Below are 25678 nucleotides of genomic sequence, written 5' to 3'. Positions count from 1 at the left end.
TTATCTGTGAAAAAGATGAAATTTATTCAAAATTTAATATAGAAAGAAACAAAATATAATCACTGAATCCCTTTAAACAGAGAATAGTTATAATACATGTATATGAATGGATGATTTTCAAGACATGTAACCAAGCAAAGCATCTAACAATAACCTCAAAGCCAGCCATGTTACATTTGTTCAAATATATGCATGTAATCAAAGGAATATACAGTGTTCAATTCTGTCCATCTTTAAAAAGGTAATTTCATTGCAATTAAAAAGATACGATAGAAAATCATATCAAGAAAAAAATTCAAGATTTTTTAAATATACACGTACATATATTTTTCATGATTAATGTATTGCTATAAATACACAAAATAAATGCATATTTAACAACCTACATGTACTATAAAATCTTATCCTAAATTAAGTACACAAAATTAAGAAGAGATCAAATTACCACAACCAAATATATCCATTATAAATTCTATTGCTCTGGTTAAACAAATATGTATATGCAACAAAAAAATTAAAGCATTGTACACCATTCACTGGATTCAATTTGGTCCCTTATGAATATGATGAGCATGAATGCAACACAGTTATGGTCCTTGATCATGACAAACTCTTTTGTGTTTCGGTGGGGGAAAAAGCATCTTCAGTGGATGATATAAATTCCATGACCCAAACACCTGAAAAAAAAAGAAGAAATAGATAAGGTATGATTCAGACTAAATCCTCTCACAGAACAAAACTGTGAAAAAGAAAAAAAAGAAATAAACATGAAACAACAGTGAGTTATACTTCCGTGATTATCATCTCTATATACTAAACAAGTTTTGTACATGTACGTACCTGAAGAAAGGGAATCAAGCCTCCTTGATCTCCACTTTAAGCAGTATGAGAGCCATTGGGATCTTATCTCCGTGTTTGTTCAGGAGAGAAAAATGGCGGTAACCTACAACAAAATACACAGAAAATTCATATGTCTAATTCCTTAGGGTTTTGAAATCATCAATATTATGTTCACAGGTATCATAATCTGATCAGAGTATGAATTTTTTTTTTACATAAAATCTAAAATAATAATCCAAGGTAAAAAAAAAAATAATATAATTAAGAATTGTTAATTAAGTGCATGAAAAATAAATATTGTCAAGAATTTGCCTGTCTATTTTACATGTCGAATTAAAAAATTCCCTGAATGTAAATGCCTTGCAGTCTTATTTACATTGTTTTTAGCTGCAGGTCTGTAGCTCCCAGTATGAAAAAATTCAAATGGATGACCTGGGAGCTTCAGTGCCTCCCATAGTAAAAAAAAAAAACTGTAATTTAATACGGCAGTAAATTTATATTGTTTGCAGTAAATTGCATTTTTTTTTACTATGGGATGCACTGTAGCTCTCAGGTCATCTGGTAGCTACAGACCTGCAGCTACATTGATATGTCCATAAAAATGACGCAAAAAGAGTAAAATTAGAGATATATGACTTACCCTCTTGGATTGAATGGAATGGGAGAGCAAAATATCCAATGAAGTCGTCAACACATCTGTCGTGATCATAAACAACGAATCGGATGATGGCGTGATCAGGCTGACCGATGACAAAGGAAACGTGTTCATCCCAGCGTGGGTTAAAGCCTGAAGAGCAATAAAATGAACAAGTCAGGACTGAATTGATTCATCAGCACATTGCATCATAACAATACAGGTATTTTACAGTTTTTCTACTTAATAATATCAAAAATCTTAATTTCTGAGAAGACATGCCAAGAGCCAATCCTCAAAATACATCTATGTCCAAAGATGTTTGATCCTTGACATTTGACCTCAAAATCAACATTTGATATTTACTGTTTATGGAATACTTTACCTGTACCAAGTTGTCTGCATGTCCATGACATTGTTCTTGAGACACTGATTGTACAACACTAAATTTATATAGGCCATGTTCAGAGTTTGATTTTTGCCAAAAACATGATAGGGGTTCATAAGAATAATATTGATATTCCTAATTTTACAGGTAGTCAGCAAATGCATGCATGCAATTTTTACAGACCAGAATCCCTTCAATTTACCATTGTTCTCTTTGACGCTCGTCTTGCACTGCTGAGTGTCTTCTTTCACTCCATGTACTTCTATTTTGATGAATGGGTCAATTATCTCCCCCTTCTTAGAATCATTGGGCTTAGGAAGCTGGTAACCGCTGACAATCTACAAGAGACACAGAAAATAATGCCTGCTAGGCTATAATGTTTAATACATTACTCTCTTCTTTTTGTTTATGTGCAGATACAATTTGTAATTATTTTCCGTTTGTGCTTTATACATGTACGCTACGTACTGTAATGCTCAGCCTCTTTCTGGATGTCCGTGGAGATGCTGATCTGTCATCTGCAAGTACAAGAACAGGAAAGTTAATTATCTTGGATTTCTACAAAAAAATCATGTGTGCATTGCATCATAGGATCCCAAGAAAATAAAGTAAGAGATTTTGACACACTCTTAAAATACCTGACAACAAAAATCCTGGCTTCAGCAGATAGCCACATCCTCCATTGTCCATGAACTTGCCTTGCAACAGCTGCATTGGTTCAGAGTTGGTCTGGAAATTCAGGGCCACTGAAATTCAAAGGGGTCAAATTAACAAATTTAAAGTTTTTGAAAATTATTCAGAAACAAATCATTTTTTATAAAAAATTACCAAAACATATATTTTGGTAGCAAACTATATACCGTATATAATCCCTAATTTGGCAGAAAAAAGAAAGAAATTGTATTTTTCTATCGAAACACAACATGTCATCTTTAAGAGAAACCAAAAAATAAAATTTGACTAATTACAACTTGATACTCACCCACTTGACACCCTGCGTTCCACATGGGCACAGGATTGTAGTTACTGGAGTCTGTCCTACTGCCGGCTGGGTACGTCCGCACTAACATGTGCTGGTTCAACTTGATGACCCCATCTCTATCATTATCTATCAACTTCAGGGCCTTGTTTTCTCCAAGGGACACAAATATTCCCTCTAAAAACAGAAGATGCATGTATTTTAATTTGATCAAAATTTAGTATCTACTTAAATTGTTATACCCTGAATACTGTTTTAGATACAGTTTAATAAGCACAATGAAAATAACGAATCAAATCTTATCTGAAGTGATTTAACTATTACGCTTACAATTGCAAAACCAGAGGTTTATTAAGATACCTATTTCTGGTTCCAAACTGATGAGCATGCAAAGCTTACTGGATAAGACCCCATCCCTCAACAGCTTGACATTTATGACTTAATTTTCAAGATAAATTTCAAATACACATATACTGTATAAATTACTCGTAGATAGAAAACCTTTCAGAGGAGATATGCATGGGTCTTGAACTTTGATTTTAAAAATGTGATTAATAACATGACAATTTAATACTTGCATGCTTTATATAAAAAAAGTAGGGTAGCTTGCATTATTTTCTTACTCGAATTTATGGATTCTTCTACTCCTTTGAATCCAACAGCCTTAAAGCCAACACAAGCCGAGAACTCTGGGCTGAGTTTGATTTTGTGACCCGAGTCCTTTTTGGGAGGTATGACAGACTCGTTGCTAACGTCTGCTGCCTCATCCTCATCACTGACTTCACCTTCATCTGTATTGCTGAGATTGTTAGGAAGTTTTTTTCCCTACAAAAAAAGAAGAAAAATGATGTTTAACAATACTAGTCCAGTAATTCTGGGGGTCTGAGGCCAAATTCTATGGTTAATGTTGAAAGAATTTAAACTGTTGAGTCTCAAACATTGTAGAGAAAGGGAAATTACTTGTTGCTATAAAGATTTATGAAGTTCATAAAATAGAAAATTTTAAGACTTTTAAAGTAACATAGTGACACAAATGGTCCATTTATGTTATATAATTATTTTGAGGATGAATTTTAACTTCTCTGGAAAAAAAATATTAGCCACTTCAAATCATCTGCATGAAAATTAACAGCTGCATTTATCATTATTACAGTATACCTATTAAAAATTAAAACTGGCAAACACATCTCAACAAAAAAGTAATTTTTCATTAGTTGGTTAAATTTAGGTTTTTTTTTTGGGGGGGGGGGGGGGGTTGTGGTTGTACCAGTCTGAAAATAGGGTAATTTCAATAGATTCAATTCTGTGTATTACCAGCTCAAGGTATCAAATTTTAGATTATTTTATTTTTAAATTAACATTTCCTTTACATTCCAGTCAAACTGCTAGAACAATTAGAGATTAAAGATCAAATTAAATATTTTTTTCCTAATATCTTCATATAAAACTTGATCTTTGCTGAAAAATAACATTATTAAAAAATAAAATAGTACGTATACATCAGAAACTTTAATAATGGTTCTAGGATTAGAACTTTTTAACATTTAGGAGGAGATATGAATTTAAATATACTTTATTTTACAAATTTCAAATATTCATAGATTTTAAAGAGAATAAAGCTTCCAATGCCCTACATTATAAAGTAAAAAGAAAAAGTTGAACATGTACTTTTAACATCTATACTTTGAATGTAACACTCCAAATCAATTTATCGATCAATCTAACCATTATTTAGCATTTATCAAGCATATACAGTTGAACTTTGATATCTTGAACACTGATATCTCGAATACAAAGGATATGTTGAAGTTAATTGTAAGTCCCAACCACTTATTTTTTTAACTATTTTACCCTTGATATCTCAAATACTTCGATATCTCGAAGTTTTTAAACAGTCCCATCTAGTTCGAGATAACGAAGTTTGACTGTACTTCATGTATAGTTCATGTGCTTGGGTTAATTTGTCAATGATATGCAGTGACTTGTTTTGTTTCTTCTAATTAACCTAAGTTAATTAGACAGTTAAATAGGACAAAGCTCATGAATTAGTAAATTCGTATGGTTGCAAAATGCTTGGGACAAAAGAAAATGTTACCATTTTTGGGTAATCCATTTTTTTCGCCCATAATAGAAAATAAAATGTGTAATAAATATAATTTGCACTGTACACATAAATTGTATATAATTAAATACCTCATGATTTTTGATTTTATCTGATTTTTATCCAACACAAATTAATACATACACTGTAATCCTCAGATCCACTGTTTTGTTTTAAATTGTAAGAATATAAAATCATGAGTACCGGACTATATGGTTATAATTTGATATAATCTGTTAATAACTAATTGTCATAAAAATAAAATCCAGATTTTGAAGTCAGCAAGGTGTGCTTTTCACAATTTGACACGAATATACTTATTCCTTTCATTTTATTAGAAATGTTCATATAAAACTGCCATGTAAATAGCTATAATATTGTGCAGTAGAAAATAACTTAATTAAACACCTTTGTCCATGACATGCAGAAATCAAAAATACAACAAACATCGCAAAAATAAAAAAAGAAACTTGTGAAAACTAATTGAAAAGAAAAAAACACTCATGCAAATTCTGCATATGATATATAATTTATTGTATAGATTAGCATGATAAAAATATATATTAAATACTTACTTTGATAACAATTTTTCCCATGAGGTCATGAGGGGAGGGAATTCTATTTGGAGTTTCTTCTGGGGCATATAACAAGTCTGAAATATATAATTCATTAATTCATCCCACAATTAACAGAAAAAAGGAGATATTTTATGTATAATAAAATTAGGACAGTAAGGCCAATATAAATTATAAGACTAAATTACGATTAAATTTTACAAATCTATCAATCTCAAATCTATGGTCTACAATGGTTGTCACAAAACAATTACAGCTAAAGTCACCCTTATTTTTGCAGCACTGTATGCATGTTTGTTTCTAAAATTATATATAATATTACAGTATATGCTTTGTCCGTCCTCCGCCATGATTCAATTAAAATTTGAGTACCATAAATACATCAGTGTTACCTCCAAAAATAGACCTGATGTATGTTGCCATGACAGTCTGTTGTTTGACTGAGCAGTGATTTTCTATGGACAATATCACAGGATACCTACACAAGTACAAGCAAATGCATGGTTTAAAATTCAGTTGAAATAAACTATACATATATATGTCACTTTTAATAATACACAAAATAAAAAAGATCTAAGATAAGCATTTCATACATTGTCAATCATATTTAAACAATCTCTTTCCATTACATTACTGTAATCATAAATTGCACATATATTTAAAGATTGCAGTACCATTGTTACAGCATCTATAATATGTACTAGATTAAACTTATTCAAAATTAAAAAGAATGAATTATATATGCTAAAAACAAAATACATGTATTATTAAAGTTATCATCTTTAAAGAATTGATGATAAAGTATGAATAAATCAAAAAAAATTGTGTATTAACTGGAGATAAATGTTGCTTGATACAGCCCACATTTTCCTAGCTCTATTTTTATGACAAAATTGTTTGGTGATAGGTTGAGTTAGGAAGCCATTATGGTGTGTACCAGTAGAAGAAAAAGAAGTGCAACACACAGGCACCGGGACCAAGTTAGCTGCCAGACATCAGAAACATTGAACCAGGCCATCCTTAAAAATACATCTGTATGGAATTGTCTCTTGGGGGTTTCTACACCCAAGAGGGAAGGAGGAAATTTTTTTTCAAACTTGAAGTTTAAGCAATTAAAAATTGGTAAAAAAAATAAAAATCTCCTTATAAAAAAAAAAACTTCTTTATTTTTTGCTACTAAAATTTAATCAGTGTGGGGTATTACAATGAGGCAGGAGACAATTCCAAGTAAACAAAATAATTTTATTTTTGGTCCATGGAGTAAAAAAAAATATGGACCATTTTAACAGTATTTAGTTATCATTGCTTAAAACACACTATGTCTTAAAAATTAAAGGGTCCAAAAGGAAAGTTTATTACAGCCATTATGAAAAAATTAATATTAAAACACTGATCTACAATTCATCATTTTTCATTCCCTTCCAACATTTTTAATTCTAGTACATGTATTGTTAATTAATAACAGCAAAAGCATCTTGAACTTTTTTTTAGATATAGAAGAAAACATTAAAATAAATCAATATATATATTTCTATATAGAAATTTTGAATTAATTCAACTAAAATATCTAAAACAGTTTTGCATAAAAGAAACAGAATCAGTTATTAGTGAAAAACGAAGTGAAAAGTGAAGCAATCAGATATATACGAACACGAAAATTCAATCACTTGTGTTTTCATCATATATAATTACATGTAGTTAAAACAAAAATATTGACTGAAATTCTTTCATTCAATTTAATGGAAGATATTCATATTACCTGCTGTTCGGATTTTGTCTGGTAAAACCAATGAATGTGACATGAACATAATGTATGTGCATGGATCTCCTTAATAATACTTTGTGTACATTATAAATAGGGAGAAGGCTGAAATAGGCTGTGCTTGCTGCCCTAATCTCATTCATATATTGAGTAAAATATTGTTTAAAATAAAAATAAATTTATAAATCAAACTTTTCCAATAATAATAGAGGATAAAGTTATATAATCAGATATTCACCAACATAATGAACCAATTGTATTAAAACTTGCATTGCAAGTATAATAGGATCTGATGGTTATAAATTCTATCAAATAAAATTTCAAACTTAATTATCTAAAAATTTACCATTGAAATATTTCCATATTTCCTTCTTGAATGAATTTGCTATATCAATGATTTGGACTACATACATTTCATTGGAAAAGGACCATCAGAATCCCTTTGAAGTGTTTCATGTAAAGAAGTCATTTAGAACCAAGTATGAACATCATGCCTAATTTTTTAACTTGATACAAATATTTCTACATGTAAGCAAGCAGTGTCTGAAGCTTTTAGCTACTGAATATTGGATCCCTTTATTTACATATTATTCATCAGGCTATCCAATACAATAATCATAAATAAGCATCTTTTGAGCTACATGATTACATTAAAATTTCTGTGTAAAAAAAAATGATTATCTTAAAAACAATGAATTTCTCTCTTGGTTTGAGTTCAAATTTATAACTTACGGTGAAGACTGGAAGGCATAATCCTTGATGGCGGATAGAACGTCGCGGAAGAAGATCTTTGAGGTGAGGGTGTAACCGTGGTAAATAACTGGCTCTTCGTCGGGTCCATCCCAACAATCCACTGTCAACAATAAACAACTTGTCACATGTATTGACAAACTGAACCCATGATGCATTTCGGGACATTATGGTAAATAGACACCGACATTAACAACATAGTATTCATTCAGAATTGTTGTTATCTGTACATGTTTTAAAACTTTTTAATGTATACCATGCTTAATAATAGAGTGACCTACATTCGACACATCGGCAGCCTCGGGACAAAGCTGTGATGTATGCCTCCACTCGACTTGGTCCTCGTAACTGGTCGTCTGTTAAGTATCTGTAAAAGGCATGCTGATTGATTACAAAAAACCCAATCATTGCAATACTGTTGAGAACCTAGTCTCAGTTAATGCTAGCCCATTCTCATCTATTCTGCAAGATGATTTTAAGAATGTTAATAGCTATTATGTTCTGAAATGACTTCAATGTAAGTTAATCTACCGGGTAGGTGTTGTGAGATAAATTAAAATTTGCAAGATATAAAATCATTAGGCTTAATTACTTGAAAGTTGTAATGTTAACATGTCTTGAGGTAGCTTACTGGCTGTCAGATAAGTTAATTTATATGTTGTGGGACATCTATAAGTTGTGAGATAACTTTCAAGTTGTAATATAATTTAAATATTTCATTGAAATTCAGATGGATTGGGCAACAGGCACAGCTAGCCTAAGTAAACCCTCTCCAAAAACACATGTTGTGATATAACTTGAATATTGTGAGTTAACTTGCATGGTGTGAGATATTTGACATGTTTTGAGATATTTTACATGTTGTGAGATAACTTTCTTGTTGTGAGATAACTTTCTTGTTGTGATAAATCTTACATGTTGTAAGACACCTTGCATGTTGTAAGATAAATTACATGTTGTGAGATAAATTACATATTGTGAGATATTTTATATGTTGTGGGATAACTTGCATTTTCTGAGATAACTTACAAGTTGTGATATATCTTATGCGTTGTGAGATATTTTACATGTTGTGATATATCTTACATGGTGTGAGATAATTTGCATGTTGCGAGATAACTTACGTGTTATGAGATGAGCTGATGTAGTAGTTGATGATAGGTTGAGTCATGTCTTGATACACTCGTTTGTGAATGGGGTTAAAAAGTTGTTGGTCATTGCTGGCAAGAAGTGTTCTGAACCCTGCACAAAAAAAAATTGGATTATAATAGTTTTTCATTTTTTCCCCATTTTTTTCAAGTTTCACAAACAAAACCCTCCAAGTAGCCCAACATCATAAATTAAAATTCAGTTGATACTTTGATTTTTTTTAAATTCACTTTTTACACTAATTAATGTATGATATATAAGAAATGAACAAAATTGACTGAAGAAACTTGAGTTCAGTGACCTTGCTGATTTCTATATTTCCTTGACTCAAGGTATCAGCAACCTACTAGTATTATAATTACATATATTTTTCCTATTTTCTAGAGTACAGTATTCATGTTTTAACGCTTCAAGGAAGTCTATCATTTTTTAACTCTGTCTCCCACCTACTGCTTTTATTCAATAATCTACTGCTTTTAGCAAAATCTGCTTTGTTGTGAAAGTAAATCTAGACTAGAGTAAATTAAGGTAGATAGATTTTACCTATGGGGCTGAGGTGCTCCTCTAACTGCAGCTGTTTCTGGGGTTCAAAGGCTGCTATTAGTTCTTTAGACTGGTCCTCTGTCAAATCAAGCTAGATGAAGAAAAAGATTCTCACTTTAAAAAAAACAGTTCAATACTTTAATCTTTTCCATGATAATCAAATGAAATTTGATAAGCAATATGTATTTCAGAGCTATACATAATTTTTTTTTTTATATCTATCCATTAGACCATTTCATGATAACTGTGGTACTGCTCTCTTGCAGGGCAAATTGATATACTTTGCCAAAGTTTTAGTGGTAGATAATTAAATGAAGTAATTGAAACAATTGACGTCACGTCATATACTGTGGAATCATTTCAATTCGTGGGGACCAATTTTTGTGGATTATGACTTTTTTGCTCATTCGTGGGGATGTAATTTCGTTGATGCATAGCCTACTGTTTCAGTAACAAAGATAACTCTTTCTAATATTGTTTTCGTTGAGGATTTAAATTTGTGGGAGAGGGCTACCCACGAATTCAACGAAAATTGAGCCACCACGAATTTTAATGATTCCACAGTATTACGAAACTATGTCGATTTTTGCCCTGCAAAAGAGCAGCACTGCAGTTACCGTGAAAGGGTCTCTGTAATTTCATGCATTCTATAGAAAAAAAATCCTCTGCAGTTATGTACATTACTGATAATCATATAACCAAAGTACCTTTTGTTCATGATAGAAGAATTTACACAGATCAGAAAACGTCCAATATCCCTTGCCATCGTCGTATTTCATGAATATTTCATCTATTTCCGGTCTCTCTGTCAACATGTGATAGAATCGGACAAACTCCTCAGCATCTAATACTGGCTTACCGTGAGTTTTAGTTGTGTCTGCTTTCTACAAGATAAATTGAAATGTCATAGAATGCTGCATATCTCAACTGTGGATAATACATTGTTAAGAGTTATTCCCCTTTAATGCTTTTTCTTCCATGGTATTTAAGAAGCTATATATACACATGCATTAATAAAAATTCATATAAACAACACAATTACAGAGATATTCCCCTTAAAAAAGAGTTTTAATAGAGTATATTTCAAGTCTTTTTAATCCTTACATTGAAGAGTTCCAAAACATATTTTTTGTCCATATCTGCGTTTAGCTGTTTCAATAATTTGAGAATTTCTTCAAAGTCCAGACTCCTGTCATTGTTTTTGTCAGCCATTTGAAAAGCTTCTCTGATCCATGTGAATATTAGTTAAGGATACAAAACAGTCAAGTAAGCCTTTTACATGTATGATAATACAAGAATTATTAACATTAATTGTAATGATTTCAGCATTCATTTTTGATCAATCTAAAAAATTCCAAAATTTATTTCCAAGAATATGAATTAATTTAATCAATGATTATAAATAAATGCATGAATTCTTATTAAGCATAATTTCATATCTACTTCATAAAGATATGAGTTTTTAAAAAATCTAATCAGAAGTGTTGGGTGGATTTTGGGGGGAGGGGGAGGGGAGTCATGGAAAGGATATCTATCAGTTTGCTGTTTCTGATCCATGTACTGATCCATGTGGAGAGCGAATCGGAGTCCCTTGATCCAGTCATCCCTCATCTGAGAGGTTTCACTCATCAAATACAGGACCTCATGGTTTGTCCCAAACACTACAGCAAGGCAACGCCCCCTCTGAAAAATAATCAAAATTGTTCCAGTATCAATAAAGTCATTAATTTGTTTCATAATACATAAACCTCTGCGTATTTTTACATTTATTATAACAATCCGCCTACTTTTATGACAGAGCCTCTACTATGAGATATTTAAAAGTTTTTGAGAAATTTGCCCCAAAAAATTTAATACAACAACAGAATCTGATGTCCCTCACGTTTTTCTCAAAACTTAGCTGGTGTTATTTTAATTGTGTCATCATCCTTTAAATTCAACATATTCAAAATAACTTGTTTATTGGAATTAAATAAACCATTTTTTATCACTTACAAGTTGCTCCCTGACATAATATAACGTGTGTACTGACTGTATATAAATGTCATTGTATGTGTATATTGACAAAAGTACCGGTAAGTTTATAGTCTACGATGACAGCAACCATTAATTCCCATCAATTGTACCTCAGAACGGAATATAATTACTGCATGTCCAGGGATACAATTCACTTGCTATTGTCTTCAAAGCCAGAATACAAGTACTGATAAGTGTATATAAATTAACTCTTATCATATTATTCATAATCCTAAAATTATATCATGGTAAATATAAAAACCTGACTAAAAATGCATGTTAACTTCATTTTAAGTTTCACCGATTGACTGGTACAATTACAGGAATAATTGTGTTTTAAGACTGATCACTCAATTATGATATCACATCAATATTATTCATTTTCAGATAGGTATATCAAAGTAAATTGATCTGCATATTATATTGTGTAATGTAGGTATCTCAAAGAATAATCATTATGATCTGCAGATTATATTGTGAATTTGGTTTTTTGCAGGTGTAAAAACACTATTCTTGAAGTTCTCATCTGGTAGTTTTCTCTGTAAACATAATCATCTAAATACCTGTAAACTTATTAAGCGTTTAAAAAGTTGGCAAGTTTAAAAGATTGATTTTATGAGTAATCTGTAATCTGCATGGGTGTAGAGTTGTTCCCCTCGATAAACTCCTACAGACTGTATGCAGACCACGCCTAAACCATTTACCTCTTCAGAGAACAAACAGAGTCGTGTGGGACTACAGAGAAATTCCAGGATTACCTAGATCTTATGTATATACCTTTTGTTTACCCAACAACTGGCAAAGAAAATCTTATAGCCATATGTCTGAGGATAATTTTTTTTTCATTTTTTTTTTATAAATGATCTGTATATATCAGCAAAATATTTTGATGGTTTTTAAGTAAACTTGTCTAAGATGTGTATCACTTATAATTCTTTTCCAATCTCCTCACTTCCAAAGCAATTTAGTTACATCATGTGAAAACATTCAAATGATTTCCTCTGATCCTATCTCTTAATGTGCAGGTTCTTAGGCGAATGCTAGCTTATAACATATTTTCTAATGCAGCACAGAAAACATTCATAGAGAGATTGCATGCTGTATTATCTTGTATCTGATTATGATAAAAAGAGGAAGCACATTTAGAGTAACGAATATCACAATATTATGCGTTAATGATGCAGTGGTATTTAATATGGCATAATGAATAGGAAGGCTTCAGTGACAAAAAAAATGTTTAGCTATATGAATCAAACATCATCTTTTAATGCAATTCTAGAGAGAGCAAGAATTGATCAAACTTGCCAAACAGTCTCAACTATGAGATATCTTGAATATTGTACTAATTCTGAAAAATAGCTAACAAAAGTTTAAGATTGTAGAGCTAGTGGACATCTTGTCAATGACATTTTGCAGGTCAAAATTCCAAAATTAAATGAAAAATCCAAAGTTTTTTCAAACAATTACAAAGCCCTGACCATCCCCCTCCCCCAAAAAGTCCGAAATTTCACCCACTTGACATTTTTTCTCATCAGATGAGAGTTTTATATGCATCATTAATACCATAACTCAGCAAGATAGTATGATATTGGAAAATTCCTATGAAATATTCATACATAATAACTGCTTTCAAAAATAAAAAGCTGGCATTAACTTCTTGACGCATGCCTAGCAAAAACTATTTTATAAGGAAAAAAAAAATTCAGCTTAATATTTATCACATATCCGATCCAGAATATTGTCATTTTCTCCCACATTAAACGCACTCTGCATACCCTTCCAAAGACATTCATATACTAATTAACGAAAGGATATTGTAGAGAATCTGCATGCAGCTAGATTTCCTGAATCGGACCATTACATCAAGAGCCCATGAAGATTATATGGATTTTAGCAATATGATTAGCCCATCAGGGACAGAGATGTATCAGCTACAAATTAAATGTGTTTCATTAATTATATCGCCTATCTGATGATGGCTCCGGTAATTTTTCTCAGCCATAGTGTCGACACTTCTCCGATTTCATGCTTCAATTGATGTAATAAGACTAGTATAACTGGCTCAATAACTTGCTATCTATTCACATACGCTTAAAAAAATGCATGCACATTTAATTCTAGTTATCTGTCAATTTACTTGGGTTTTCTAAAGGTGGGCTGAATTAAAATTATTCAGTCTCTATCTTTTTACAGTTTATTCACTTATATTGGTGAAACTTTCTGTGTTGGTGGAATTTCAAGTCCTCTTTTTATTTCAAAATAATGAATAATAGATGCAATCATACAGTTACCAACTGAAATTGATACATTTATTTATGAATTATAAATTCAGTTTGGTATTTTCACAAATATTTCATTCATATGGTGCAGGAGTAACTTGATTACGACAGAGCAACATATTAATAATTACAATGTATCTACATTTTTAAGTATTGCCCATACTAAGCAAACAATTAGGTAGATACTAAGGGATGTTTTGTTTTCTGTTGATTAAACCCAGCAGTTGGCCAGCTACTACTCGGAGTCTCCAGGCACTCCTGATATCCAGTCCTTGAGATGTTGACCAACTAATGCACAATAAAATCTTCTGAATAAATCATCAATATACCCCGTAATGATGACGTCATACAGGTTCATTTACGGGACTACAGAGGCTCTCATCTGGGGAATTCCTGGGTTTACCTTTATGCATTTATTTTACTACAGTAACTAGGTGAATGTTATGATTTTTATGGAGGTAGCTCATGTACTTAAACCTATAAGCTCAATTCGAAGGCATCTTGGATGCTGTGTGTTCAATGATAATACAACATGTGGAATCACTATTCTGGTCATAAAAATGGTAATTCTGACAAAGAATTTACAGTTATGATATCCTCTTAATGACATGCAAAAGCTGCAACCTACAAAAATTGTGTCTTTACCATTGTACTAAGTGCATCCATGTTTTCCAGGGTATACATGAACGCTATAAACTCAAAGCCCTTGGTGTAAAGAATACATCTATAACTTGGTTCCCTTCCATCCCACCCCATAAAGACATAGCAGAGTTTTAAATAAGCATAGCAGAAAACCCAGGCAAAAAAATCCCATAATACTAGACTATTTAAGTAAAGTAAGCCTTGCGTCTTACATCGTATGGGTCCAGGCGTTTGGAATAGTCTTTTTCTCCCTCTCTCACTTCTCGGATCTTTGATATAGGCCCTAAAATATGTATACAGAAAATAAAAAACAATTGACATATTTTTTCCAATAGCTTATTTTTCTTCTTTGCTTTGTGAGCAACATGGGTTTAATAGAAAAAATTTGTACCACTTTTGCCTGCAAGCCTGCAATTATGTTTTATAATTTAGACAGAAAGATGTACCGGTAATTGGGCCAGGTTTTATATTGATTCAGAAATTCCAAATACTAGGCATGTTGAAAATTGATATTTCAGAAAATGATAGTCAAATTCCAATAACAAGTGATTTCACAAGCACATGTACATGTATTTACATTGGCTGATCAGTCTAAATATGTGAAAACAATATATCTATAAATAATTTGGTTAACAGTTGCTGGATTCGATTTTTTTTCTCTTAGTTAATACTTGCAGTTGTATCAAATTTTCCTAGAAAACAGTTTTCCTAGAAAGCTTTAACAAAATTAGAACAGCAGACTAGGGCACCAAAATATTTTAAGTGAATAAAAGAATTTTTGTGGGTTTACACAGCAATGAAAGAGTCAGGAAATTAAAGCTCCATTTGGTTTTGCATTTGCCCTAATTGCTTGGGTGGTGTAAGCGTATGCATATATAGTTTACTTTAACAAAAGGATAAAACAATGTATTGCAGTTGTACAAATCCATTTTCTTTTTGATTAGCCAAAGCATGTTCAATATAGCTAAATTATTAGCAATTGTATTGTTGGTAAAAACCAAGAAGGTCCAGATGATGGATTAATTACTGCACTTCCATACATCATGACAAATAATTCTTGGTAAAAGAGGCAAATTTACCTGCTTTAATTACTTAACATGTATATGTACCTCGTATAAAATTATATACTGTAAACATGTATTATACTTCATTGTATTGCTTGAAAAATATGTTAAAATGATATGAAATTACTAAATCCAGCAATTATCAAATTACGAAATAAATCAACAATCAGTATTTTGTTGCATCCATAACATCACCTTCATATGCTATGCAATATAGGATCAAGCAGCTTCAAGAAATTATAATTAATACATTTACATGTATCATGCAAAGTTGGCTAATTGATTCAGCTATTTTTGAAAAATAATTAAATCAATAATTATTTCTTTATAAGAGCTTAAAGTGAATGTTTAAAATGAAATCAAATTCTTACATGATATTCTTTTTTTCCTCAAACGTTTTTCAGACCCCGAATATTTCAGCACCATATTCTCTGTGTCGAGATAGAATGTCCGCGGGTACAGCAAGCCCCCACCTTTTACCTTGTGTAGCATACATCCTTGACTCAACAAGTACAGCAACTTATCAACTGTAAAATAAAGAAACTGTAATTAGCAAAAAAATCAAATGATAATTAAATTATAATAAATCACAAATCAGCAAATAGATATGCTATACCTGTTAAAGAAGAAAAGTTCTAAGCGTAAGAGTTTTAAAAATGAAAAGGTGGGGGAAGATAGCAGATAGCCTCCATAGTTAAATTGATCATCACACACATTAAACACCCAAAAGCATCAATGAGACCTCATGATAACCAAACCAATGTAAAAATTTCTTTTCCTTTCTTCCAAGGTAATCACCTTCACTGGAGGTATTTATGAAGGGTTCAATATTTCAAGAAAACAATAAATTATATAAAAATTTGAAAACAAGAACCAAATAACTTACCGGCCTTTAAAGAAAAAGATTCAGGGTGCTTCATTTTTAGAAGTATAGTCCACAGAAAAATGACAACTTTAAAAGATTTTTTTCTAGTACAGTTGTGCTTTGACAGAGCTCAAGTCCCAAGCCACATGCAGTTGAGATCTACATGCATGGGAACAAACACAAAATTTACACCCTTTATACCACTAGGGAATGTTGTCTCCTACCAAATTACAGGCTGCAAGTCTTCGGTAACTAGATTAACAGGTAGAGGACCAATGGTAAAACTTTCTGCCATCGGGATCAATAGCAGAAAATCCAATATTCTTTCCCCCTGAATTTAATGGGTACATCTCCATGGGACATGGAATATTAGAACAATGCAAAACATGCTTATAGCATCAGTTCGCAGTGGACATTTGGATTAGTTCTGCCATAAAAGCTCGGAAATGCACCAATACTTGAATAAGACTGAAAAACAATGAGCAGTAATTACTTGCATCAGATACCTAGTATACACGAGTCTAATGCTGAATAAGTATAGATAATCAATGCACGTAATGTTGAATCCAACCGTTTGTAATATTTGACACTTTGAAACAAAGAGGTAAGATAAATGCTCTATAGAAAAGCCTGGCCTCCATAAATATTTAATTATTGGTGCTTTGAATTCAGCTGACACTTTCATAACTCTCTACTTTGTTTACATAACTGAAATTCATTGTTTTAAAGTTTGATTAAATGACAGTTATTAAAAAAATTGTTTTGTACAATTTTGGTTGCACTTGGAATTTGAGGGATGAACGGTGTTTTAAGGACCGGTCCTTCACAAGTTTTTAATGACAAATAAAAACTGACAAAATTTAATGAGAAAGATGATAAAAAGTGGCAATTTAAACAAACGTATTTTTCCTGATTATGGATTTCTAAGAACTTGGACAAATATTAAAGTGGTTTTGATTTTAATACATGAACTATTCTTGGTTTTATTACCAGTATATATTTCCCAGAAATTGCAACTGCGTGCATTTATACTAGGGGTACCAACTACTGAATCGATTACCTTTTGTCCATATATAAAATACGGTTTGTGTGAACTTGAAACCATAATAACTTTAATAAACAATTGTAAAAAAATTGATAGTGTAGTTTTTTCTTATTTTTTAGTGTTCATAGCAAGATGCATAATGCCCGACATATGCAGACCAGAATGCACCAGCTAGATATTCAAGATTACTGGATAATTTAATCATTTATCAGACATGATATTTCGAAATACCGGTAGCAGGAGTGTGCATGTTTTAGATTTTTTAACTGAATTTGTTTTCAACTCACATAAAATGCATTACATAAGTGCCATTAAATTACCTGAAACTTCCAGTGTAATTTACATTGTAGACAATTTGTTAAAAATTTGCTCAAATTTGGCAGATAGGATTTTTTTGTTGTTGCCTTTAATATGTTATTGGAAGGCTCATAGTATGTAACATACATTTGCAAAATTACCCCCCCCCCCCCCAAAAAAAAATAAAAAAATTAATATTTCAGGCAATTACCTGTGTTAATAATAAATTTTCAGTTACAAAAATTCTGCCTTCTATATGTTATAATATTGAAATATCCCATTTGCATGCTCTGAAGACTCTCCTTGTTAGGTTTAAAATGAAGGGGGGGGGGGGGGGGGGGGCTAATCATCAAATCTTTATAATATCAGAGTCACTGTAGGAAGCAAATTGGGGATACATATAAAGTCAAACATCTTGAATGGGTTTATTTATTGTGGACATTACAAATACAGCTGTTAAACAGAAGAGATATGCAAATCTGATGTACCAACTCTACTTCAAGTTAATAATCATGGGATTTTATAACATATGACATGATTTGTCATTACTTCATATGAATAAAAAGAGAACCGCAATTTGCAATTATTAACTCTGTTTCTTAATTGACAAATACACATAAGGCACAGGAAAATGGGAACATTTGTACCTATTATAAAACTTATAACGAAATATTATCACATTACACATTATTACATGTGTGGGCCAAGAAATACTCTATTTTAAGTTAGAATGAAAGAAAAAGTGAGCAAGCTCACATACCCTTCCCTCCCCCGTTACAGTTACACATATGAATGGCAGGACACTATATATGCATTAAATACAAAAATAATTTCATAAAGAGCACAACTCGCAAACAAGAGGCCCACAGGCCTTGACGGTCACCTGAGTTTCATACCCTTAGATTGGTATGTTAGAAAGTCACATGTTTGCATTTTAGCTTCATTTTGAAGTCTTAATCTGAGACTCCTCTGACTGTTACCCCCACTTTATTATTTGTTTTTTGAAAACACTTATTTCCGAAAATGGGGGGTGGGTGGGTGTTCAAGAGTTGGAGGAATCTCCGATTGTCTAAACCTTAGTTTCAGTGGCCAAAAATTGTTAACTCATAAAAACCTGCAAGCATTTAATAGTCAATCTTTTATAATATTCACAGTTTCATTTATAATGCGCACGAAATGCATACAGCTTATTTCTACAAGTATACAATGTATATTATGTAAGATATCCCAAGATAGAACACATATTTAACTCAATATAGCCAACTGACAATTTACCATGTAGTTTTTAAAATGATTAAGTTAAAAAAACTGTTAATGGATGACAAAGAGCCATTATCCTAACTGGCCATATACCTATATCGCCATTTCCCCCCCCCCCCCCCCCCCCCTATGGCCTAACCCCTGTGCCAGGGACCATGTATTTCACAATTTAGGTAGAGGACTTCATGGACATCAGAATCATGCATTTAGTTTTTCTCAAATATGTATGGGAGTTGTGAAGAAAATCTTTTAAGGTTTAATACATTTTTACTATATGGTTATATTGGCCTCGCCCTAGGACCTGAACCCCTGACACAGGGGCCATGAATTTCAAAATCAAGGTAAAGAACTTTGTGGACATCAGAATCATGTATTTAGTTCTTTGCAAAGATGTATGGGAGATTGGGAGTAAAGAAGATTTTCTACATTTAATAACATTTTCACTTTATATCTATATTGGCCCCACCCTAGCTAGGGCCTGAGCCCCTGTTCCAGAGGTCATGAATTTCATAATTTAGGTAGAGGGCTTCATGTATGGATATCATAACCATGCATTTAGTTTTTCAAATATATATATCTGGGAGTAGGGAAGAAAAGAACTATATATGATATTAGTCAAATTTGACCCCCATAATTCGCTATTTTTAAAATGATTCAGGTAGATTAATTTGTTGCGTTATTTTATATAAGAGTTGACATATTATATGTTTTTCACCTATTTATTTGATTTATATGCACTCACTGGCAGTATATGACGTCAGAAGTGACGCTATCTTTCTAATTCATTCAAAATCAGTCAAAAATGGACATTTTTCTTATCTTTTTTTGAATGGGAAATATAAAGCGACTCTTTGAACAAGAACGAACTTTTTGTCACTAACAAGTATTGGAGAAATACATCTTTGGTGAAAATATTTTGATTGTTCAAGCAGTCGCTCAATGTTTCCTTAAAGAAAAACTGCTTCAAAACAAGCCGTTTTATGCTAAAAATAAGAAAATGGCGGAAAAAGGTGAATTTTATGATGTCATATTTTCAAATATTGGCCCCTAGTCAAAATGAAAATTATGAAAAAACTTCAAATGTATATTTGTTCAAATAAAACAAAGAATTACAGTAAAATGACAATGTTCATTTAAGGGGGCCATTTTAGGCTCAAACCATATATAGTCCTTTTCTAAGATTTAATACATTTTTGGGAGTTGATTTTAATCAACTCTCCAATGCAGTTACTCTGGCAAACCGAAAGTGAAACAGTGTTTGGACCTAAGCACAAATCATCACCCCTGACAAGACTTAGTTCTTGAAAATAATAGAAAAATTCGTTGTAATGTATGCTGAAGCAATGTTTTTCAAGGAAACTTATCTATAAACACTTTGAAAATAGTCAGATTTTATATAATACGAACAATTTAGATATTTTTTTTGTAGTCTTATGTGTTCCCACGCCAGAGTTTAAAAAAGTCTCGTTCAACCAGACGCTCCGCTGTCTCCGTAAATTTCCGACAAGCAGAGAGGCTCTCTTGCTTGTCGGAGATAAACAGAGACAGCCGAGCGTCTGGTTGAACGAGACTAGAGTTCGATATCAATAGTGCCTGGATCTATACGATTCTTAGAATTGTTTCGATTACTAATACATAGTTTGAAATTTATCTATAAATATTACACAACATGATTCATGTGGGGTTTCTCACAATTCTTGTCAGAAAAGTCTAAAAATTTGTGTAATACAAAAAGCGTAATTTAAAGGGTACCTGCAGTGCCGGTCAATTTTTGATATAATGAAGATCTATGTGTAAAAACATCACCCTGAAAATTTTACAGCGATCGCAAAAGTAGTTTTCGAGATATTTGGGGAAAACCCGATTTCACACCTGAACGAGTTTTGAATCAAGCCGATTTGGCGCGAGATGAACTGTGACGTCACGGGGTCAACGCGACTGTATGAGAAACAGGAATATCGTATGAAAACTGTTCGTTTTCTTGCATTGTTTTATCGATATATGAACATTTTTTTCTGTTGTTTTATTTCCTTATCAACCCTGGATGACTAAATATGCTGTTGTTTGAGTTTAAACCCGTTTTTTATCGAACAAAAATGCCGAATTTTGAAAATTGTTTGCTTCATGAATTTAGTCAAATGTGTAATACATTTTGCATATAAATGCACAGCATATGTAGCAAAATGGCAATTAATCAAACTTTTGTTTTTAGAAACATATTTTGTTAATATTGTCATTCTTTCGAATGATTTTTCCGTGACATTATTAACTGATTAATAATATTGACAATACATATTTCGTAAAAGGTAACGCGGGGTATTTTCCTCGTATAAGGCATAAAATTACAAATGATTTCGCCCGATTATTCAATAATAATGATATAGGACTAATAAAAATCATAATAGTATGCATTCTTTAACAAACAAACACGGGATTATAAACGGATCAAGGCGAAAGTCCAAGATGGCTGCATGATTAACTCTGTCTCGTATTCTTTTAAAAATACGATAGTGGAATTTCATTTTACATTATTTACATCCTTTGTCAAAATGTTTAAGTTTATTCAGATTTCATAATGATTCGCTGTCAGTATAACAATTTAAGTAAAGCGTTAATTAAATTGCTGATCATTATAGCGCTCGAAAAAAAATTGCACTTGATTAAATGAGATATTAAGACCAACGTAAATGTAATAACTTCCGAAATAATGACTTGATCACATAAAAAAGGTTTAAATTGCTGAATTGTAAATTTGATCATTATTTCAGTGATTAGATAAGTAACAATAAAGGCATTTACTTCGAACATTAGTTTTACTATTTGATTGTCTATAATCACTGATTGACGGACTATATCTGTATATACATGTATTAGCTTACGAATGCTCGATTCACACAGTCTAATTTATTTTTCTTTTTTATTGTTTAACAATTGAGTAGCTAATTATACACAATTCAATTTACCAGTCTAGAGGTGTGAAACCCACTCTTTGTTCACCAGACTCGTGTACCATGTGTATACATACCCCAGATACACGCGTGTCTGGAGCAGTGGCTTCGTTAGTTTACCTGTTTACCTGTGTCATTGTCTCGGATCACTCGTGTGTGAAAGGATATTAGGTAATCAAAGAATGAATAATGAACATAACCTGCCCATGCAAGCGTTTTCAGATATCGTATTCATCGGTACAAGGGCGATGAGAATAGCAAATTTTAAAATCCTTTAAAAATAAATCTGACTGTAATTAAATAATAACGGATACAAATTTCTAAATCTACAATACTTAAAATAACTAGATACGTCAAAACATCAGACCTATATTATTCATTTTGGCTGAAAAATCGAATTTAATTTGTATAGCTTTGTAAAGAAATTTCCTTCCTGTTGACCTCGTGACGTCACTTCCGCTGAAGCCTCGTTATCGCCTAATTCTGTTTTCTCTTGATTAGATTTCCCAAAGCAGGTAAAAATAGCCACTTTGAAGCGGCATAACTCCGTTATTTTTGCATCGATTTCGATGCGGTTTTTTGCATTAAATTTTGGTAATTAAACTCTTTGACATATGTTTCACATCGGCTTGGCTGCAAGTACCCTTTAAATACAGACAAGAAAATAATTGCCATGCAAGATAAGTTGATTTTAAAATAAATGATAATCGATAAAATCAACTCCCGTCAGTACTTCAGTACTTTGATTACTATATGGCGATAGTGGCCCACCCTAAACTCTGAAACCCTGACCCAGGGGCCATGAATTTCACAATTTTGGTAGGGAACTTCATGGATATCATAACCATGCATTTAGTTTTTTCCCACATGTGTGTGAATAGAAGAGGATTTTTGAAAATTTGGCCTTTTTTGCATATTTGGCAGAGCTGCCTTTGAGGCCCCAGGGGTGGTAAAACCATGAATTTCACTCACTATTTAATACTCTCTTACCATAGAGATGCTTTGCACAACTGGTCTTGTAGTTTTCAAGAAGAAGTTAAAAGTGTGAAATTGTTAACAACCTAAAAATCATCAGATCAAAACTTCCTGCAAATATGCTCATCTATTCCTTTTGCATTCAATTACAACAAAATTTTTAAATTGTGAAGGGCCAAAGTCCCCAGAGAATTATTGGAATTGGAATTTCTTGGTAATATGCACATCTTCACTATGTGTCCTAAATATCGGTACCTGCAAACTATAACAAAACTACAAACAGTGGTTTAAGAGGCATTTCGTGTACAAAATAACAGGACTGATGGTCTGACTGATGAACTGACAGACGGACAGGTCAAAAACCTTACATATTGTAAACCAATTTTTATTCACGGCGACTTTATTTCGAGATTAACTGCCGATAAACTGGTTCGCGACGACTAATGTTTGCGACCAAGCCTTATCCAGACCTATATTGTTATAAAAACTATAGACAAAGGATTGGTTTGCGGCGAGAAATATTCGCGACGACAAGGCTCTTGTTAACCTTGTGAAAATTTCTCGCACAAGAATAAAAGTTGGTTTACAGTACTCCTTGCAACATCATTGCATGGGGTATATTTATTAGTTCCTCCTGGCTGTTTTCACTCCTGAAAACGGGAGAGGGAGCTTATAGCTTAGATTGCAAAGTGGTGAGACCGTCATGAGAGAAACATGATATACACTATTACCCATATCACAAAACAGTCATGTCAGGTTACAATATTTATCAAATAAACACTGGTTATAGTCATAATAATGCAAAAAATTTGTACATGTTGAATGTAAGTACGTACCAAATGCATATTTTTGTGTGGGTTATCGTACTAGCATTTCATTCAACGGTGCAATCAAGTGAAAATTGGGGGAACACCATTTTGCTTTAACCTCAATTGACTTAATCTTATATATGGTACAGGAAAATGGTCACTGACAGGATAAAATTTGTTAATCCCATTTCCAAAATCCATAACTGTCCATACCTAAATGAATGTGGCACAAATTTAAATGTCAGAATATTGACCTTGACTTTTAAACTGAATCTTTGTTTACACATGCATATACGTTCTGCTTCTAAATAGGTTATCAACACAATAAAAGAACCCAATTAACTTTAAATATCGCGAACTGATCGATCTCCACAGATTGGCTGACTATTTCTGGTGTAATCTTAATTTTAAACTGAATCAATTGTGTTAGAGATATGTATAGATATATCAATTTATTCTATCCAACTGTACAGCATGTAATTTTTATCTCAAAAATGGCATCAAGCCATTTCTTTAATTGCAACTTCTTGTAGTGTACTTAGTTATGAATTGAATGAAATAAATATTTACACATCCTAATGTGGCTCCTTAAATAATACATGTACTATGAAATTATTTGAGATATTTATAATAGGCAAACCAATAGAATTCAAGGAGTCAAAATACCCACATGAAGATGTAGTAAATTCAATATTTTAATGTTATTACTGAGAGAGAGAGAGAGAGAGATTTTGAACACATATTAATCCAATAATCAAATAAAAGAATTGAGCTAAAGTGTCAAATTTGGGGGTGTTCGTTAGTTACCTGATTTAGTAAGATGTGTTTTCCTGTGTCTTTTCCCTGAGGGTTGGGACTCTGGGGTAGGGTGAGATGACTGCCCCGAGTGTCGGTTCACATTCCCCATGTCATATAATATTAGGTCACCACATTTATCAATTTCAACAACAACTGAAGTCACAAGTTTCACTGATAAAGCATATAGTATTACGGTAAAACTTGTGGATGTGCATTATCCCCTCACATACACAAGTTTAAATGTCTCCAAATGGTTTGTACCCAGGGCAAGTGATACGGTTCATTGCGCAATTAGTGAGGGATCCAAACTCCTGGTAATAACATGCACATCTAGAACTTGGAACAACATTCACACCCGATTTTGTGGTCATTCAAGGACACCAAAATTGAAGGTCACAACTGCACAAGCTTATAAAGTTTCATATACGGAAGTTTTACAAGAATAATATTTACCCCTGTCCGACAATCAACAATTATATTCCTAGCTAGACTTTAACTCCCTGTGTTGTTGGCACAGTATGTTTTGCCTTGCAGGTCAAAACTATTTTAGCAAGTTTTACCCCGTTCTGACCTTTCCCAATTACCTGCATACTGCAAGTAGAAACACAAAGATTTATCAGCATCATAAATGTTTATGATCATACCTACCTAACTTATAACCTCTAGCTGTATTACTGTCAAGCTCATTATGTGTGTGTGTGTGTGCAAAGAATGCATGCTCCTCTATGTCTTATGCCAACTGCTGCAAGATGATTACAGTGACATGCATTCAGGTAATGGACACTAACATGTGCCCATGCATTGGAAAACAAGAGGCCAATGGGCCACATCACTCACCTGAGGAACAATAGGTATGATGGTGTCATAATTAATACAAACAATCTGGACAATGTACAATAATACATGTAGATCCTGTATAAATAAAATCCATTTTTCCCCCTTGGAACTCGGATAGCCCT

The 25678-nt window shown here is 32.4% G+C and overlaps 1 protein-coding gene across 7 annotated transcripts in view; it reads right to left on the bottom strand.

The window, feature by feature from the left end:
- LOC128183838 (1-phosphatidylinositol 4,5-bisphosphate phosphodiesterase eta-2-like) overlaps window positions 1-25678 on the bottom strand; it is a 35270-nt gene continuing 9592 nt past the window's right edge. For 2 of the 7 annotated variants that reach the window (XM_052853039.1, XM_052853058.1), the window contains 21 exons: window positions 16094-16249; window positions 14871-14941; window positions 11253-11404; window positions 10826-10955; window positions 10429-10605; window positions 9722-9812; window positions 9154-9271; window positions 8311-8396; window positions 8012-8132; window positions 7277-7294; window positions 5910-5995; window positions 5518-5594; window positions 4937-4963; window positions 3465-3666; window positions 2845-3018; window positions 2501-2608; window positions 2331-2380; window positions 2065-2200; window positions 1481-1627; window positions 841-943; window positions 1-677 (listed from right to left, as the gene is read on the bottom strand). In XM_052853039.1, coding sequence (XP_052708999.1) covers window positions 855-943; window positions 1481-1627; window positions 2065-2200; window positions 2331-2380; window positions 2501-2608; window positions 2845-3018; window positions 3465-3666; window positions 4937-4963; window positions 5518-5594; window positions 5910-5995; window positions 7277-7294; window positions 8012-8132; window positions 8311-8396; window positions 9154-9271; window positions 9722-9812; window positions 10429-10605; window positions 10826-10955; window positions 11253-11404; window positions 14871-14941; window positions 16094-16249 — 2216 coding nt within the window. In that variant the 3' untranslated portion in view covers window positions 1-677; window positions 841-854. Of the gene's footprint in view, window positions 678-840; window positions 944-1480; window positions 1628-2064; window positions 2201-2330; window positions 2381-2500; window positions 2609-2844; window positions 3019-3464; window positions 3667-4936; window positions 4964-5517; window positions 5595-5909; window positions 5996-7276; window positions 7295-8011; window positions 8133-8310; window positions 8397-9153; window positions 9272-9721; window positions 9813-10428; window positions 10606-10825; window positions 10956-11252; window positions 11405-14870; window positions 14942-16093; window positions 16250-16608; window positions 16762-24728; window positions 25190-25678 lie in introns of those variants that run through there. The other 5 variants (XM_052853012.1, XM_052853049.1, XM_052853021.1 and 2 more) reach the window with 5 other exon arrangements.

Source organism: Crassostrea angulata, chromosome 1 (genome assembly GCF_025612915.1).
Source record: "Crassostrea angulata isolate pt1a10 chromosome 1, ASM2561291v2, whole genome shotgun sequence".
Classification (NCBI taxonomy): domain Eukaryota; kingdom Metazoa; phylum Mollusca; class Bivalvia; order Ostreida; family Ostreidae; genus Magallana; species Magallana angulata.
Note: the sequence above shows the minus strand (reverse complement) of the source record. Positions and strands in the feature narration are given on the sequence as shown.